Here is a 19939-nt window from a genome sequence, read left to right as displayed (position 1 = left end):
CCACCAGACTGAAGGGGCTGGTTTCTAATAGGATCACCTTGTGGGAACATTACTGGGCAGGGAACAGTGATGGCCAGAGCAGTGTGCAGTGCATGCCATCAGGTGTGCAGGGCATGTCAGTGTGATAGGATAAAACTGAGTCACATGGGAGTGTTTGCAGAATTCCTCCTCCCCTGACTGCCCAGGACATCCTGCTATTGCAACCAACTGGCCTCTGGAGTGCACGCCTCCTTGATGAATGCTGAATCAGAGAAGGAATGAAGGACACTGCCATCTGGAGGAGCAAGGAAAGCATTAAGGAGAAAACCTGTTCCATCGGGAGAAAGAAGGTGAAAAAGGAAAGTAACTATATCAAGGGCTATTTGGAGGATCAAGTGATGAGGGAGAAAGGAAAGGAGTTCAATACCAAATCTTATTAAGGTGCTTCAGGAGATGATGGTAACAGGAAATGGAATTTCACATGACTTCTGTTGTGACCTCTAACCTCTGGAAGGAGGCCCATTTTAGAGAATGGTCAACAATGGGGGGGAGGGGGACAGAGTTAGTGAATGGCCACAGCTATGACAGTAAATCAAATGGTGATGTTCCCAATTATAGATCTGTTCCCAAAGCATGTGTTGTAATTTCTATCTCTTGAACTTCTAATTTAGATTTAACAAATCCTTTCTAATGACAAGTGGCATTTCTGACCCAGACAAAAGCGTTAATAAATAATTAACCTTGAAAATGGAGACTAAATGCTTATTTCTACTGGGCATATCAGTTATAACCCAAAATATATACTAACACAGATAGTTAGTGTATAGTTGTTACAGAGAGGGGTCCCCAAAGCTCCCCCAGAGCCTCTGGTTGGGGGATGGGATAGGGGACAGCTTTCAAGATACCTTTGCATATTTATGGCTGGTAGCTAGTGTCTTAGTTATGCAAATGAATTTGGTTCTTCCAAGGTCCCAAGGAGATGGGATGGGTTTTGACCATGGAATGATGAGGAAAGAGCATAGGGGCCTGCGAAAGGTTCTGGGAAAGGTCAGAACTGGTTACCACACCCACTGTGTCACAGGCCGTGGTCAGGGATTTAAAAATAAGGCAGCAGCCATTTGCAGGTGGAGAACACCATGTGTTTCTGAATTAAGAGATGGAGAACACTGTGACACAGGCAAAACCTCCCCGGTCAGGCTCAAATGATTGGGAACTGCTGGTAAAACTGAACTGTGTCTGGGAAGTAGGGAAATGGTACCTCTGACTTTTCTATTCTAAAACTAGCCTGGTTTGACAGGGGGAGGCAGAACTACATGTTTGTGGGTGTTTTAAAGAAAGTAAGACTTCATGGCAGAAATCTGCCATTAATCTAAATCTGTATAACCTCTAAATAAACAGTTCCTTTTCTTTTCACCAAACCCACTTCCGGCGGCGGGTAATCGAACCCCTCATAAATGAACAGCCCGTAGGTTCTGTTTCATAGTCATTGGTTCTTTTTTCCCCCTCCCTTTTTAAAATACCTCTGGAACTTCTGAATCTGATAAGATTTATTTGGCCTCTAAACAAGGATTTCTCAGTGGATATACAGAGACTATTTCATTCTGAAGGAACAAATACAAGTTGTTGCTTTAGTTGTCTTTGAAAGCTCTCAGCCCATAAAGTTTGTCAATTCTAATTTGATTTGAGTGACTTGAGATATAAAGAAAGTGTGGTAAAATCCTTTGGGCTTTTAGCAACCCAAATTCATCCATTCATTCAACTTAGAACACTTACAGCTTGTTATTTGATTTCACTAACAGGACTTCTTCATCAGGACCCCATTTTTTTAAATGAAAGTCAAGACATGAATTGTTTCTATCCTCTGAAAATGGTACCCTAAGACATTACTGCTCATTTATGAGAAGCTCGATTGCTCAAAATTGTGCTGGTTTTCCAGTCATTTAAAAGTGGAATAAACCTATTAATGTAACCACATGAAGCAGAGAAAGAAAAGATTGCGAATTAGTGGTAGTTATACATACAGTCTCCTTATTTCAATAAAAGGTATTTTATTATGAATGAAAAAGGGACGCTGCAATAAATATGACAAGGTCATTGACCGAAAGTACCCTTACAGGGTGACTGGATCATAAATTCCTAACTGGGCTGGTCATAGTAGGTAGTCATGCCTCAGGCCTGTAACTTCCCTCATAAAAGGTCTATCTTTGCCTTAAGCAAGCCCTGTTCATTGTTCTCTACTGTACCTAGGTTAACAGACCATTGAAATGCTAGAATACTTCTCTTTTACAGAACCCTCAGAGGCATAACCACAGTCAAGGGAGCACTTGGTCTTGCTTTTTATACCATTCCTATTTACTGTAAATGTTAACTATCATACAATCCAATCATGGAGATTTCCCCTCCTTGCTTTCTCTGCCTCCTTAATCTACCACAAATGAATTTCATGGAATCGTCCCTACGTGACTTGATTCCAAATGTATAAAAAGAACTGCAAGACTGCCATTCGACAGAGCATTTTCTCGGTCTCTTGAGTTCTTGCTTCTGGGCATGTCCTCAGTTTGGCTCAAAGAAACTTATAACAGTGTTTATAGGTTTGGGTGTTCTTACACCAACAATCCAGAGAAATGGACAGGGAACATTCATAGCCTGTGTGACTGGACACCAAGCCAGGTTTTACACGTTGGTGAAACCTCAGCTCCCCTTTGCTGTAATAAAACAAGCTTCCATTTATTTTTAAGGCAAACTGTTAAAGAGTCATTAAAACTAATTCCATCAACAATTCCAAAAGCTATTAGAGTTAAATATTTAAGCTAAATTACACGGGCCACAAGGAAGTATTTGCAGTCGAATGCAGAAATAAATACCACCTGACATACCCATTGCTTTCATCAGTTTGTTTCAGCGTTGGTGCTCCTCATAAAATGTAATTAAACCGGTTTGGATATGTAGAGGTACAGGATATACAAGGATAAGACTCTTTAGCAGTTCCATACTTTAGAAGCAAATACTGAGTAAATCCACTCCAGAAATTCAATGTACTACCATGGGCCTAATTCTAAAGAACCAGTATCACCAAGAAGATTTGACAAGCTGGAGAGAAATTTCTACAATTTGGTTGAAGAAAGTAGTTAATCGGTACAAACACAATGCAAAAAACTGACTCAGAGAAATTGAAATAAGACCAGATTAGTCCTCTTGTTTTCTGGGCATCACTTTGAGGTCTTAAAACAAAGAGCTGATGCAAATGGTATTTACCAATGGCCTTCGTATTTTCCAAACAGAGCTGCAAAATTTAGTTCAGGGTGAAACTGAGCAAAGTCCAGTCTTTAGGATGATTAATTTAAATGTCTGGCTTCTTGTATAAGTCATTTCAGCCTTTGAAAAGCCAGGCCTTTTATGTATATATTCAACAGTAGTCAATAAGTTCAAAGCTCACCCTGGGTCCTAATCTCAAGGTCTCCACATTCCACCCCATTTTACAAATGCTTTAGACCATGGAAATGGAAGCAGAGTCAGTGAATGCACCCTCTGCTGAGCTTAAACTCTGGGGTAGCTACACTGTTGCATTTATTGAAGAAGCATTCATAAGGAGCTCTTACTGTGCTACACAGAGGCAAGAACAGGAAGAGAGGTAGGCATGGCTCCTGTGCAGGGGATGGACATTTAAAAACGATCACATGATATCACATTTGTAGTAAGAGCCATGAAGGAAAAGCACAGGCTATTATCAGAGATGTTTACTAGCCTTGGAGAGTTGGACTGAGTCAGGGAGGTTTCCTTGAGGAAGTGACAGTTACACTGAGACGGATGCAGCCAGGCTCGACGGGGGGAGAGGGAAGGCATTCCTGGCTGAGGAATCAATCTGCCCAGGCCATGCAATGGCTCTGAATCTGGCACGGCCTTGTGCCTGCAAGGAAGGGCAAGGAGGACCTAGGAGGCCAGTGCAGCTGAGACAGAGGGATTGAGGGTGAGGCTGCTATGAGGTGAGTGGGCAGAGATGGGTAGGGCTTTATCCTTAGAACACTGGAAGCCACTGAAGAATTTTCATTGGGGGACTGACAAGCTTACATTTGGATTTATAAAAGTGTATTGTGAATGCTTAGAGGAAAATAGACTGAAGATGGTCGATCCCCAACTGGCGTGTGTTTTATTTTATATTTTTGATGCTCTGTATTTTATTAGTGATGAACCTGTCATTTGGTTAAATGGATCACTTCTGGTGAGCAGAGCATGGCTGGCTCTCCGTGCAGGACGTGAACACTGAGTTCCTCAGGCTTCATCAGGGGCACTGCTGACAGCCTGTCATGGGCCCTGTAGTATGACAGGGCACGGAGCAACACAGAGCAGCACTGGTCCCCTCAGGTGCTGTTAATGTTCTTGATATTGCTGGAGCTACAAAAGAAGACTCTGGAAACTTATAGTCCTTCCTCTTATCCCACTGAGCTGGCCTCTCTACACAGGAGGAAGCGGTCAGGAACTTGGCACAGTTTTCAAAATTGAAGTCAACTGGTAATTACTGCAGAAGCATTTTCGATCTACGGAAGTGCCCTGGGCTCTCTCGAGAAAGTGGTTCTTATAAAGCATGGGCAGAGAGAGCAAAAGGAGTGCTGGTGTTGGTGTGTCTACCGCGTGATGCGGCGGGCACAAGCCTCTCGGCAGCCTTGCCTTTCATTTTTCTACTTTGTAACAGAAACTCTGCTTTCCAGTTAGGCCCATTGCTCAGCCTCCCTTGCAGGGAGATGTGGCCACATGACTCAGATCTGGCAGTATTTCCAAAGGCATGCCTGTAAAAGAAAAAGCACGCCCTCCCCTGCCTCCTTTCCCTTCCAAAGGCTTGGAATATGGGAATATGGACAGACTGAGGGCCAGTGCGGAGAGTGTGGACCAGGACAGCACTCTAGATGTGGCAGCACTGAATGAGGAGGAGCCAAACCCTGGTCTGGGAAATGTGGTATCAGACTGGGACCGGTATAGGCAGACTCTCAGGGAGAGGGTGCGGTCGGCTGAATAATGGCCCCTTGAAGATGTCCAAGTCCTAATTTCCCTGAACCTGTGAATATGTTACCTTTGTGGCAACAGGGACTTTGCAGATGTGATTAAGTTAGGGATCACGAAAGCGGGAGATTATTGTGAGTTTTCTGAGTGCGTCCAATGTAATCACAATCCAATCAGATCACTGGGAAGGAGTGGGGCGGGGCCATAGGAGGAGGCTGCCCAAAGCAATGGTAAACAGTTTAGGACGGGATTGGCTGAGAAGCTGAACACCTCCAGAGCGCATGGAATTAGGGGGAAATCTGAAATAAAAAAAGGGCTCTCGGACAGGTGCTCTCTGGTTCTCAGACTCTTCTTCCTTGAGGATGCCTAGGTAATCACGCTGCAGCTGTCTGCGTTTCCCAAGAGTATTTTGGATGGAAAGAAACTGCAGGTGCAGCCTAGGGTCAGGCTGTCCTGGCGGAGGGTGGCAGGGTTATTCTTTGAGTGTTCTAGAGGGGACAACCTGAGGCAGAAGCCTGCCATTCTTCCAAAACTGTGTAGCTTTTGTTTCATTTAAGTTTGTAAACTAACCCTATAGAAATAAGATAATTAAAACTAACCGGGGAATGATAGGATAACTCATGTGTTAGAGTTTAGCCTTAATTGATAGGTTTAATTGACTATAGCTGTAACTAAAGCATTAAAGAGTTTAGCCTTAATTGCTAGGCTTAAGTGACTAAAGCATGTGGAAACCAGTTGTTCCAAAACCGTGAAGCTTTTGAATAAAGACTCCTTTCCTTTATCACCAAACCTGTGCCTCTGGGCAGGCAGTGGGACCCCAATTGCTGTTCAGTGGAGTAACAGAAGCCTGAGGGTGATGGGGAGTTCAGAGCGGTTAGCTGGAGGAAGCCAGGTCCAGGCCAGCAGTCCTCAGTCAGGGGCTGGTACCACTGAGCAAACACACAACTGTCCCCACAAGAGAAGGAGCTAGATGTGGGCATCACCCATAGGCAGAGTGGACCAATTCCAGGCTACAACTGTGCTGGCTAGGCTCTGCTCTCTCCTTTAATCCCCCTTCCCTGCTAGATCCTGGTGGATGGGGGGCACTGGGACACGAGAAGGAACAGCTTGTGAGAGGGGGAAGAGATGGAGGTGGGAAGAGAAGAAACTGACCAGGCTCTTTCTGCCCAAATTAAGACACTCATAGACTTAACATCATCCCATCTACTGGGATCCTTTGGAAAAGAGGGCTAAGTTTGAGTTACATAACAAGAATGGTGGTAAACTTGTATTAAACTGAGTGAGTTTTCTAGTGTCTGATCCAGTCCCTTTTCCATGTCTTTCGTCTCTGGGATATTTTTGTAGGATTTGATTTAAAATGTCATGGGTAAAGCCTTGTGAAAGAGTGAAGGCTTTAGTTTGGGCACTGCTTGGCAAGACTCCCCTGATTTGGGGATTCACCCCAAAGACAGCAATAACTTCGTCACTTCTTGTTTAGCAGCTGCTGTGTGCATTGATTTCCGCTTTTGCACAATTGATTTTTGCTTCTGTTCCTATTTGTGCCTTTGATTTTGGACAGATATTATATGATGAGTGCCTGAGAATTGTCTCAGAGAGGTCAGGGAACCTCATGAAGGAAGACCTTACTTGTCAATACAAACATCCACGAGCAAATGCCTAGATTTGTGGAGCGGACAGTATCATAGCTGAGTTAACCTCTGCCTTTTCCTTTTCTCCCCCAACTTGACATCAAGTGATTTAGGAAAGAATTTGAGAATCTGAAATTGTAAGTCTTGAGGACGCTACCCTTGGGGTTGTTTTAGAATCTGGCTGAAAGTCCTTATGTCCTTCCAATCATTTCTTTGTGAAGAATTTCCTGGCACAGTAGAAAGGTTAATAAATTCCCAATAATAATTTCCTTGTTAAACTGACAGCTCTACATTCAGTAGTTCATTTATTTCTATAGAGGATTTACTGCTTTTTCATCATCATCTCAGATACTACAAAGCAAAAATCTATTAATTCTCAAAATTGCAATATGCTGAAGTGGGTATTAAAGTATTTCTCACCCTTATTATGACTTAAAGATCAAAGTTTTAAATTTTGACCATGTTGTGCTTTTTTTCTTTTGACAATATTTCAAAATACCTTTCCAGCTCTCATTGGAATCCCATATTGATTAGTAAATGTCCAGCAGATGATGGTGATGAAGGGCTACTAAGCATGAGCCCAGGACTTCAGTTTGCAAAAAGCAGGACTACAGGCTCATCACTGGATAGTGGCCATTGTCCTGAAATCAGTGAAGGGCAATGCAAGGGCTGTGTCCACTCTCTCATCCACTATGGCTTGGACATTTGAGGAAGTCTGCAGGCATCCCTCACCTATCTATAATTACTTATTGATTTCTTGTTCTGTGAGTGCCATGGTGGTAAGAGCCAATGCAATGAATACAACAGCAGGAAGAAGAGAGAGCCCTGTGTGAGACAGGCCGTGAAGGGCATGACTCCACTCCTATCCAAGCTCATTGTTCACTGGTAGAATGGTACATGCAACATGTGCGTCTATTTTCCAATGACAAAAGGAAGGACATTTAAAGATTAGTTTTACATTTTGTTTCTCTCACCCAAATGGTGATAATGAATGTAATATCTCTACCTAGAGAAACGTGGCCTTATTCAGTTTCAAGCACAGGCAGCTTGGCATTCTTTAAGACACCAGCTCATTGTGGCAAGACACTGGTATTTCATGTAACAGGTGGGAGGGTGGGGGGCACTATAGAAACCCAACTGAAAAAAACAGCAGGACATGAATATTAGTGTGGGAGAGTTAAGTCTGGTTCCTAATCTTGCTATCAACAAGAGTTTGACTCTAACATTTGATCCATCTTTGATTTGTTCCCTCCACTTATGAACTAAGTATTTTAATTAATCATAGAGAAGGTCAGTAGATGTTGCTCTGTCTGAAGCCTTTTGAAATACTTAGAGCAAAATAATGAGCCTCAGGATCCTAAGTGAAACCGTGGAAAAATCGTCTCCTCCTCCTTGACAATAGGTACCTCCCTGTTTCTATGTAACAGGGTCTGTTTGGAAGGTCTAACATGTTTTCTTGGCAAGCAGCCCATGGAGAAGCTAGGGAATGGAAGGACAGGGGTGATGTCCCCTCAGTTCCTGCGGTGTTCTCTCAGTGTCCCATGCTCAGAGGCATTTCCATCACGGTGTCCTGAAGCTTCCTGCTGCTTCCGCTCCGTGTCTGGGCATGCCTATGCCTCAGAGAACAGAGCAGGTTCAGTGCACTCGAAGCTCCGTGATTCCCCATAGATCATTTACCCTGAGAATTGCTGTAGATAACTGCCATGATCCATGGCATCGCAGATGGCCTGGAATGGCTCAAGGTTGCAATTGTGGCTTTTCTAGGAACCTTCAGGATAGCCTGGAGTTTCTGAAAGGCTTCGCTGGGCGGGTGGAAGTTGGGGAAGAGCAAGGAGCTGCTGTGCTGAGCTGGTGTGCTCATTTCAGGAATCTAGGAACAAGTCCCGCACAAGACAGCTGTCATGGGAGCTGACAAGGAATCTCCTGCTGGCAACTTGGCCCAAGGGCCAACCACAGCCAGGTAGGAATTATTCTCCAGCTCGGGAAACATCCAGGCATGCTGGTTTTAATTCTTTAATAAGAAGTTGTTTTGCCCCAACATGACAGTAAACATGAAGAGCTTGTTTGCCTTATTAATGATTAAACATTAACATAGTACTATTTATAATTGAAGAAAGAGTTTGATTCAAATCCTAATATCCATGTGTGAATTCTTATTTAATTCTGAATGCAATTGATAAACAAGCTAACATTTTAAGTGACTGCTGTGTAAATAACATTTGAAAGCAAAATGGGGCATGTAAATTTTAAAACCAAAGCCTGTTACCGAGTTTGTGTTCAGGGTGTCCCACTGATTGGTCTTGGAACTAATGTGTCATGAAGACCAATAAAACAGTGATCTATACTGGCTGGGAATGAGATAAACTTCAATTTTCCTTGTCATTAAGCTGAGGGTTAGGTTGGAAGCCTTCACAGACACTGGTAGCCAAAAGTGGAATTTAGAACTTTGGGAAATAGAGAAATCAAAGGAATTCAAGTAAACTGAGAATTGCAATTTAAAGAAAAGTTAAACCATCTACTTTATTTTTGCCAACGAATAGAGATGATTTATTCCATTTACTTCTTGACTTCATTCCTATTTTCTAGCCCATAGTAATGCAGCCTTTTTCAAGCAGCATTTGTAAATTTTCATGACATACATTTATGGTATCCCTTAATTCAGAATTCTGTTCATTAGGAGTTGATAGTAATTGTACTTGAGTTGGAGGCGAGTTTTTACTGCAATTTATTTCTGTGATGAAATGACTTTTAATGTAAGTTCCTAATGGAAATCCTCCCACAATTAATATTTGAACCAAGAAGGAAAGTGGTTTTCTATAAAAGTACAAATAAATCTTATCTAGATATTAAATATTACAGCACTTTATGCTGCAGTGCTTTTAGCAGGAGGTTCAAGCTATTCATGATGTTTAAAGTCATTCTTTAAAAGTTTGAATTAAACTTTTTTTATTCACTGAAACTAGTTTTCCCTACAATTATTTCAGATTAGTAAGAAATGACCTTAATTCAGACTTGGGGAAGAGGTCAGAGAGATGTTTCTCAGGGAAGGTGATATAAAAAATGGGGGAAAAATGAAGCTTTAGATGGGCAAGTAGGGTAGAGAATGGAGTATAGACTTGTGAAAAGATGGGGATGGGGGACAGAAAGGGAAAGTGAGCTTGGGACACAAGCGTTAGGTACACCTGTTGGCCAAGGGTGGGCAGAGAGCAGGCATGAGCTAGAGAGCTAGGCTGAGGCTGTTTTGGAAGGTCTCATGGGCTACCATGTGCTAAGATGCTTGGACTCTGTCCTGAGGACAAAGGGAGCCACTGAAATGTAAGGCTCTGAGTACTAATTTAATCCAATTTGCTTTTTAGAAAGTTCACCCTTATTGTCTTCTGGGGGAGAATGGACTGGACAGAAGGAATCATGAAGACGGGGAGCCCAGTGAGAACTCTGTGGCAATAATCCAGCAGACAGAAGACAGCTATCCATGGCTTTGATTGTGGAAAGAAGTGATGGAGGCAGAAGGCTGGGGTTTTCTGGTGGGTTGGGTGTAGACATTGAAGGAGAGGAAAGAGTCAGGTTGGTTCCTGGGCAGTGGTGTGGGTGACAGGTGGAGAGCTAGGCCAGTCACTGATCAGAAGAGGCAGGAAAAGGGGTGGAATTCAGGAGAGGGCAGCCTCTTTGAGGTCCGATTTGTTAGAGGTGCTGTGGGCATATGAAGAAGTTATGTAGTAGGTGGTTAGATATATGAAGAGAGATTGGGGCAAGAGAAACAGCATTGGGAGACCACTGCCTGTGGATGGTAACTAGCCCAGGGAAGCAGAAGCGACATCCAGGAAGAGGCGGAGTGTGAGATGAGAAAGATCTAAACACAGAGCCCTGGGGACATCAACATTTAAGGACTGGACAGGAAGAGGAACCCATGAAGGATGAAGAAGAATCAGGATGGTGATGTCATGGGGGTCACGAGAAGAAGATTTCTGTGGGTGATGCTACTGTACCACAACATTTTCAAACTAGACATGTATAGGATCATAGCCCGGCCTTTTCTTGAGAAAACACGGTATTCTATTTATTGAGCCAGAGCTTGAACTCATGTTTTCAGACTTCTCCATGGTCCTTAAGCCAACATTAGTCTTCAGCATACCTGACTTACCATATTATCCACAAAGTCAGCTTTAAAATGGAATAAAATCATGCAAACCACTTCTAAAACCATGGTAGCACTTGTTGTCATTAATACCCTTCTTACAAAACCTAATTTGTTTTACCTAAACTCCACTATGCAAGATTCTTCCCTCTAGGACTATTTATAGTGCAAATACCCTGGGCAGGCCCAGCTGCTGAGGCCCATGACTGTGGGGCTGGGAGGAGTGAGGTAGAGAAACCAAGAGCAAAGGGAGCGGTGAGGATGTAGGTCAAAATGAATGACGATAATAATGGTGATGATGACAAAATGCAATCCTGGGATCCATATGTCCAGCTGCCTGTGGTCAGGATGGCAAAGAGCATCTGTCAGCCAAACAGCATGAAAACATATTTTAGAATGAACAGAATTAATCTTATTGGTATATATGCCTCTCCAGTTGACAAAGCTCTTTGGTGACACTCAGCAATCCAGGGAAGCCAGTGTTATGCTGTTCACTTCATGGATGAGAAACCAAAGAGACTGGGATTGGGCTGACAGAGACACGCCCGCCGTCTCCATGAATGGAGGTGAAGGTTCTCTGATGCAAGAGTCGAGGAAAGTTCCAGACTCTGGTACACAAACCTCTAGGGCCCTGTGGTCCCATCCAGCAGTCTGGAGAGAACACTCTTCCAGGTAGGAGAACTGACACAGACCATTTTGAGGTTATTTAGTCTTCTGGAGACTGTCAGGAAGGGCTGCTCACCAGGTCCGGACAACTGGAGAGAGAACACCCCCTGCACATGTCTGAGCGCTGACCCAGAGGCCTGGTGAAGCAGAGGTCTCCTCACTGCCCCATATCAGCTAGCCACAGGGCTGCCCACAGTCAGCTCTACACTGATGGGCAAGGAGGCTCAAGGAAATGTGTCCGAGGTCACACTGCTGGTGGGTGGCAGGCTGTGCCTTTAATCTCTGGCCATTTGATTCTAAGTGCTATGCTCTTTGTACTTCACCAATTAGTATAATGAGCCTCTCAGGCACTAATTTGCTCCCTAGACTTGTTCATAGTTGAGATTTCAGTAAAAGGGACGCATAATACCACCTTCTTTCTTCTGCCTCAAATAAACTTGGACAGATAGATTCATTTTTTGGGTGCTGCATTACAAAAGAGATGCTGCTGAACTTGCATACAGGTGGAGAAAATGTGATAGCAATAGTGAGGGTCATGGAAATACTGGTGTGTTAGAACTGAGTATTTCTGGCCTGGGAAGGTTTGACCTCATGGGACGGGATGGCTAGCGTCCAAAAAGGGAAGGCTCTCAGAGAGATGAGAAGTTTGACTTTTGCAGAATGGTATTGGAGGGCAGAGGTTGCAGATAAAGATTTTTGCTTAATGTAAGTAAGAAATTCTGAATAACCACAGCCATTCTAAAATGGAATATTATGCCTCGTTAGGTAGTAATTGCAATTGATATTAAAGATATTTGAACAAAATGAAATGATTCCGGGAGCCAGTACTGTCTTTCCTCCTCTGGTAAAATAACTTCCCTCCTCCTGCCACAAAGGTTTAGCTGCCCACTTTGACCGTCTCTCCTCGCAGCAGGATGTCATGATTTGATTGAGTTCTTGGTCCTGCGATGTGAGCAGGAGTTTGACAACTTTTGTATCACTTGCTTAAAAGAATATTACTTCCCTTCCCTTCTCCTCTCCCATCCTGTGGACTGGAATGAGAGGGGGCAGGGCTAGGGAGCTATCCCACAAGGGCAAGGACAGCCCCTGATGCCAGGTTAAGCAACAGGACAGGTCCCAGGATCACTCGCTGCTTCTGGGCCATCTGCCTAACCAGGTACCATGAGATGAAAAGAGATACCTGTGCAACTTGAGCTTCTGTATTTTTGAGTCTCTGTTAGAATGCCTGTGTACAAACCAATATAACTATTTCTTGGTGATGTACAGATTATCAAGGTATTATTTAAGGATTTGTCAGCAATGATTTCTGTAATTTTATAATTCTATGTCCATTCCCCCAAATTTATCGGCTTTCTTCCCAAATCAGCTGTCCCAACAGTCCCCACCATAGTCAAGTATAAGCATGCTGTTATATTAGTGACCTCATTTTTTTTAAGCATGAAGGTTCAAAAAAGTCAGGAACTTTTGATCTCCTGATTCTCTTTTATCCCCATATCAAGACTATTCCTCAGGCTCACCTTCTGTTCCTTTTGAAACACCTGCAATGATACAGATGATAAAGTTTAAAGTTCTATTTGTGGTTATCTAAATGTAAGGGTTGGCTTACTTATTTATTTATTTTTTTAAAGCGATGCATTATTTAGCCTGCACGTGATAACATTCTCCTGCAGTTGTTTTCTTTCTGGGGAGGAAACCAGAAGTCCAGGCCCCACAGAAGATGAAGATTTGGATAATGCAAATACATTTTGGCTCAAAATATATTAGGAATCAAACATAATTTTTATTGGTCAACACATACAGCCAGAAGAATAGTCTGGTATTTTAAATGCATCTCTAAGTAAAATAAAGGAGTTGAGCTAATTAAATGAGATGCTGGCCTCCTGGACTGGGTTCTAAGAAGAAATAAGCCAGTGACAGATGGGCCTTTAATTCTGTCCCATAGATTTGCCATTTTCATTTCAAATTTCATCTTTTTACCATGTTTTTCCTCTCATTTATAATGTCCTGAACTCTTTTCTCCGAATTTATGCAAACTCAATTATTGAGTTTTTCAAAACTTTGTTTTATGATTTTCCTGCCCTTAATCCATCCCTTAAAATCTTTGGTACATACTTCCAAACCAAATAAAGTTGCCAATAATTATTCCGCATTTTATTTTCACCCGCAGTAGCCGCTTCCTAGGTCTTATGTCTTCTCTGGAACTCTGCCTTTTCTAAGCCTACGTTAGGTGTTTAATAAATAGATCTGAAGCATGGATAATTAAAAGATATGGACCATTTTTTCCAACACTATGAAAATTGTCAATGAAGAATGAAATAGAAATCTATTCCCTCACTGATTAAAAACAGTTCACAAGATGAATGAATTTGGTTTCCTCACAAACGGACTTCTCAAAAATAAATGCTTTTGTGAATTTTGAACTTTGCTATTAGCGGCACTTATGATATTGAGCATAGAGGCATTTCATTTCACAACTGCATAATCTGGAAATTATTAAGATTAGCTCTTTCTTAATGCTTTTGAATCACGGGTCAATTAAAAACATCACTATCAGTTTCTCTAGCCTGTGCTTCTTGAATCTCCTCATATGAAACACACTTTAAACCATCTTTAACTTTTAAGTTTTAACTCCATTAAATTCCTGTCAACACCTTTTTTTTTCCCCCCATGGAAACACGAACTCTACTGCCAGCATAGAATAAAACTATGATGGAAAACTCATATCACTCAACAACTAATATCTTGTAGAGTCTCTCAAAGCAGTTTCTCTTCAATGCACACATGAGAAGGTATATTTCGGCAAAGGATCTGAGGTAAGGTGGAATTTATGAGGCGCTAATATTTCATGGAGCTTCTGGAACCACTGATTCAGAGCGACTGGCTCCTTTCTAATTTACAGCGAGTTCTTCATGTCCCGCTGCCTGTTCAGCTGAAGGATCCTGCCCTGGGAGAGTACTCATTTGCCTGCTGGAGGAGTCCAAGAAAGAACTTAATAGGGAGGCTGGGATATAAATTTCAGACAAAACAAAATGGAACACAAAACATGTGAGATGAAGGGCTTATCCTAACATGCAGAATACTGACGAGAGGATATAATTAATCTAGAATGCTTCTCCCACAAGGAATTTTGCAATCTCTGTTTCAACATAACCATACTTCCTAGGGAATAAGAAAATTTTGAACAAGAATTACCTAGGCTGAACTTCATAAACTTGAAGTGCAAAGTGTGAACGCTTAAGGGAAATAGAAAGAACTTGGAGAAATCTAGAAATAGACTATAAATGAGTAGAATGAGCTGTTAAATATTTATATTTTCTCATAGCTTAGAAAAAGACCAATTTTCCCTCTGGCAAGAGAGGCTCTGCTTTCTCTGATGTGAGCTTCTCGCTGCTGCATATTACCCCCAGCCCAGGGCTAGTGGGCTGGGGAGGAAGGCAGGGAGATGGGCTCCCTCTCCTGCTCACGCAGGCAGCCAGGGGGCTGAAGGAGGCTCGTGGGGCAGTTGCTGATGGCAGCCCACGCCTCTCCCCAAGCCCTGCTTGTGTTTTCTGAATCCCTTCAAAGATCACTAATGTTCTCCATCCATTAACTCAGATCTACTGTGTGATCACCAATCATTTAAACTACCCATTTGCTAGTCTGGCAACAACAAAATAACTTCAGGGAAATGTACAAGGATTCTCCCCTCCTAACTGAAAGAGAGTACTTATGAATCCCATATTAGCAGCGATTGTCAATGAGGAGTAGAATCTAGTGACATTTTTCTCTTTAGGCTTTATTTTTAAACCATCTTCAGAATGAAGATTCCTTTGAAATGTATGATAAAAATCCCTGCCTGCCTTGTGCAAGGGCACTAAACGAGTGCCCAGCCTCTTCCTCATGATTTGCGCAGGCTGGCCTAGGGCAGAAATGTCGGCCCTTTATTCCCCTGCAGTGACCTGGTGAGGGTCGGGCTGGGAATGTAGGTCAGACTGTCAGGCCGTCCACTCGGTGCCTCTGGGCTGCAGCACTTGCCAACGTCCTGAATTGCTTTTTCTGTTTCTTTTGGTCTCCTCCCCACAATTACTTGTAGACTTCTTTTTTTTCCCCAAAATGCCTCAGTTCATGAATTTTTAGTTTATCATAAAATATGGAAGCCCAGGAAAACAAGCTTATTTTCTCTCCTAGATGATCTAGGGTACAGCCCTATGAGTATGGATCTTCATGGACCTTAGTGTATATTCAGGGGACACACTTAGTGACTCGTCTGCTTCGTCATCAATTCTCTCGTTCCAGTTGTTTCAGTGACTCAGACCGTTGGACCTTGAGGTAGCCTCCACCTCTAGGATGCATCTTGCTATGACCAGATATTGTGTCCTGTGTATTGCTCATGAGCTGAGATGGTAAAGCAAACCTTACCTTTTTGTAGAGACTCCTCAGATCTCGGTACTGCCACATGCTGTTTAGGACCTGAGATGCGGCCTTGACCACTTTTGGAGAATGTCTGGTAAAGAAAAGACAGGACATACAAGATGGTGAGTGGATACCAACTTGTTAGGAAAAGGCATGAATAAGCATCCTCCTGGCTTTCTAGCTCTGTTCCTCCAGCCTGGGGAGTACGAGGGATAGTCCACAGTCTCTAACCTCATTCTCATGAACACACCCCTGACGGTGAGAGACAGGAGTGCACCATACCCAGGAGGAGAATGTGCAAAATGCAAAGTGCATTAAGTCAGAATGCAAATTTAGCATTGGACTACCAGATAGAACAGAAGAGAGAAACAGCAATCAGGAAGGGCCAGATCCAGGGATTTAACAACACCATTATTCAACACCTGTGCAGTGAGATGGACAAAGATATTCATTTTCTCAGCTGAAGCATGAGAGCATAGCCAGTGTTTGCTCTGCACACCTGCCTGATTGCTAGGACTTGCTCTTCACCTGCTGTTGATGTCAAGGACCAGAGCCTGGCAGTGCAGGCAGATGTGTGCACATTGCCACACATGCTCTTACATGTACATAGAGGACGGGAAAAGCATTCATAGGTAAAACCCTTTGGACGATTACGGTTCCATCCTCTGGGCCATAGTGAGAAAGTAAGGTGACATAAACTTTGGGACTAGTGGTTCTTACCATTTTTTTGAGTCATGGCTTTGAAATCCCTATGAAATTATAGCTAAATATTTTGCCTTTTGGTTCAGTGACAATCTGTATCTCAAAATGACACTAGATCAATAAATGTGTTTTGATGTAATTCTTGGAAGTCACTTAGACTAGCAGGGAGGGGAAATATTAGCTACTTGTGGATTCTTCATCCTAACAGTCTGGTTCCACAAGCAGCTGCCCAAGTCTAGCGGTGACCATTGGCCCTAGGCCCATGTCAGGGCTGGCACACTTTTTCTGTAAAGGGTCATGCAATAAATATTCTTTGCTTTGGGGGCCATGTGGTCTCAGTTGCAGCTACTAAACTCTGCCATTGTAACTTGAGAGGAGTCATAAATAATACATAATTGAGTGATGGGGCTGTGTTCCAATCAAGTGTAATTTACACAAGCAGGTGGCAGGTGGGATCTGGCCCAAGGGCCATAGTTTGCCGGCCCTGGTCTGAGTGATGACTCCTGGAGTTGCACAGGAAAGAACCATTCCTGAAGATTCCAATGCGAAGCACACCTCTGAAGCTGACCCATAGGCCAGTCAGTGGCCCACGGACATTCTGAAGGAGAATATCTGAATTAAGGCCAAAAATGCCTTTGAAATAAAATGGTCTTTGAAATATTAGAAAGTGAGCAGATGGCTAGATGGAATCAAGTTGAGGTTGCATCTGAGAACCAGAGTAAATAAATGGATGTTGTGACGTCAAGCATTTTGCCATGAAATTATGGGACACTAATACATGGTCAATTTAATGGTAATTGTCACTTTATTATTATTACTAAGATGAAATTCAGTTTTGGCTGTGTTAGAAAATTTGTTATATTACGTACTTTAACAAAAATATTTTATTTTTAGAAAGAAGGGAAGGAAGGAAGAAAGAGAGGGAGAGAAACATCAGTGTGTGGTTGCCCCTCGCACACCCCCAACTGGGGACCTGGCCCACAACCCAGGCATGTGCCCTGACTGGGAATCCAGTGACCCTTTAGTTCATAGGCCGGCACTCAATCCACTGAGCCATACCAGCCAGGGCATATCATGTACTTTTAAAAGAAAAAAAATGTAGAGTTCTTATAAATTCCATTTTTTCTTTATGAAAGGTGAATGATATTTAAGTAACAGGTATATTTTCTTTTTACTAAAATGGATGGTTGCTGAATGATTTCATGATTTATGTTAGTACCGTGCTCTAAATGTAACACTAAATCCCTTTGACTTAAAGGCAGAGACTTTTAGATCTTTTCATGGATACAGATACAGGTAAATTTTACTTATACAGCAAATGCTGAGCAAAGATAAAATGCTATGTTTTGCTTCGTTTTTATCATTGTTTGCTAGATATTTATCCAGGGCAATAATCAAACAACTCTAGAGAAATATATGTTAATATTCAGGTAGTTATAATGCACTTGAAACATACAGGGGTAGGCAAAAGTAGGTTTGCAGTTATCAGAATGTGAAACACAAGAGTTTCTTCTTGTATTATTATTTATTCTTGTATTATATATTTTTCCATATGAACAACTGTAAACCAACTTTTGCCCACCCCTGTATTAAGTATGCAAAAATCTCTCTGACACAATGTAATTTTTGTTCCTACTTCTTGCTTGGTTACAAAACAGACACTCTGAATGTGTAATGGATAGCAGGTTTTAACCTCGCAATTAAAATGCCAATACAACTCAGTGTTATAATAACATGTGAAGGTCAAAGAAACATTGCTTCCTTTTAGCCTTTAATTTTAATCCATCCACTAGACTGGTACCATAGCAACTTCTACTTGAAAAACTATAACTGTTGATTGAAGAACTTGAGTGTTTTTAATGGGACAAGTGATTATAACCTCAGTCCCAATATATAGTTCCTTACTGACAAGTAACAGTTGAGACTGTTAATGGCTTTTCTGTCTTACGACAAAATACAGGGATGCATTCAACACCATTTTCTATATAACTGTTAAAATTAGAGAAAAACAAATGTATGGTTGTTTCAAATAATGTGAACAGACTAATATGTTATCAAGACTACAAAATGGTAAATATCCAACTCCTAGAAGAGTCCTTACAATTACATAATGTCTGATCCTCACCAGAGTTGTCAAATTAGGGGTGGTTGAAGACTTCTGTTGGTGCAATTGATTGTGCATGTTCAACACAGGCATTCCAGCAGCAGGAACCCAGAACCCCACTCTCAGTGGTTGTGTTAGCAAGACACAGTGTGTTGTGCAGTTCAAACAAATTGTGACTGGCACCTGTACAGTGTTACTCATTAATATCATGGCATGTTTACAAAGAAAAACTCATAGATATGTAAAATGGAGAATGATAGTTAGGTCCATTTTTTTTATCTGTGTTTACCCATGCTATCTTAAATTTAAAAATCAGGTTTGAATTCAATTTATTTCTAGAAATACTTTTCAAAGGGCAATATAAGGAGGAAAGATTTCCAAATATGTGTGTTATTAACTGGAGTAAATTGATATTCCTCCCTTTTCCAATGATAAAATCAACCCCAATTCCCAAAATTCTATTTTCAGTAAATAATTTCTATTTTATTAAAACATGTCTAGAAGGCCATAGGGATGTTTCAATGCCTACTGTCATAATAGAGCTGAATGATAAATATTGAGTTTAATGCTAAGATTACAGCAATTCTTCCGGATTTATTTTAAGAGCAGTGAGAAGTAATAACCAAATATAGGTGAAAGGTAAGGATATCTGCAGCTATAAAAACCCGTTTTGACCCCCAAGTTGATCACTATATAAAAAAAGAGATCAACTACATGAAAGAATGATGAAATTGACTGTAACTGGGAAGATGCTTGACTCAGCTCAGTTCAACACTTCCAATTAAACACATAAATATAGACCGTTAACACTGGGAAAAAATAAAAAAAGACAAAGGAGCAATGAGACACAACAACTGACTATTCCATACAGAAATTCCATTCAATTAAAGGACATTTATGAGATAATCTAGCATGAGAGAATCTTCCCATTAACAATAATCAAGAGTGGACAAGACCTAACAGGACCATTTTCTGGATTGGCAATGTGGATATATACTATTTCATAAATGGTTTCCTTAAGTGATTTGTTAGTTCCACCAATTAATTTTCTTTAACTGTAGAACTGATCAAAGCATCTTGTCTCTTCAAGGCCCACTTAGTGATGCTTAATGCATATATGAATATATGCTAAACCACCCCCTGAAGTATTTTCTTGCAATTTAGAGAAAATACTTTAATCTCTGAATGTCTTATGATTATAGACACATATATCAGAGTGTTTTTGTGGATTATAGTTTTGTTGTGTGTGTATGTATGATTGCTTACAAAAGCATTAACATATTAGGTTCTTAATATTCAAAACAGGTAAGCATTTTAATGAGAGACTCCAAAAATCCA

At 41.6% G+C, this 19939-nt stretch overlaps 1 protein-coding gene across 4 annotated transcripts in view; it reads right to left on the bottom strand.

Moving 5' to 3' along the window:
* CTNND2 (catenin delta 2) overlaps window positions 1-19939 on the bottom strand; it is an 821463-nt gene that overhangs the window by 24618 nt on the left and 776906 nt on the right. For all 4 annotated transcript variants that reach the window (XM_090276223.1, XM_090276225.1, XM_090276224.1 and 1 more), the window contains one exon: window positions 15802-15886. In XM_090276223.1, coding sequence (XP_090132349.1) covers window positions 15802-15886 — 85 coding nt within the window. The remainder of the gene's footprint in view (window positions 1-15801; window positions 15887-19939) is intronic.

This window comes from Furipterus horrens, unplaced genomic scaffold (genome assembly GCF_987537825.1).
Source record: "Furipterus horrens unplaced genomic scaffold, mFurHor1.1.pri manual_scaffold_5, whole genome shotgun sequence".
Classification (NCBI taxonomy): domain Eukaryota; kingdom Metazoa; phylum Chordata; class Mammalia; order Chiroptera; family Furipteridae; genus Furipterus; species Furipterus horrens.
Note: the sequence above shows the minus strand (reverse complement) of the source record. Positions and strands in the feature narration are given on the sequence as shown.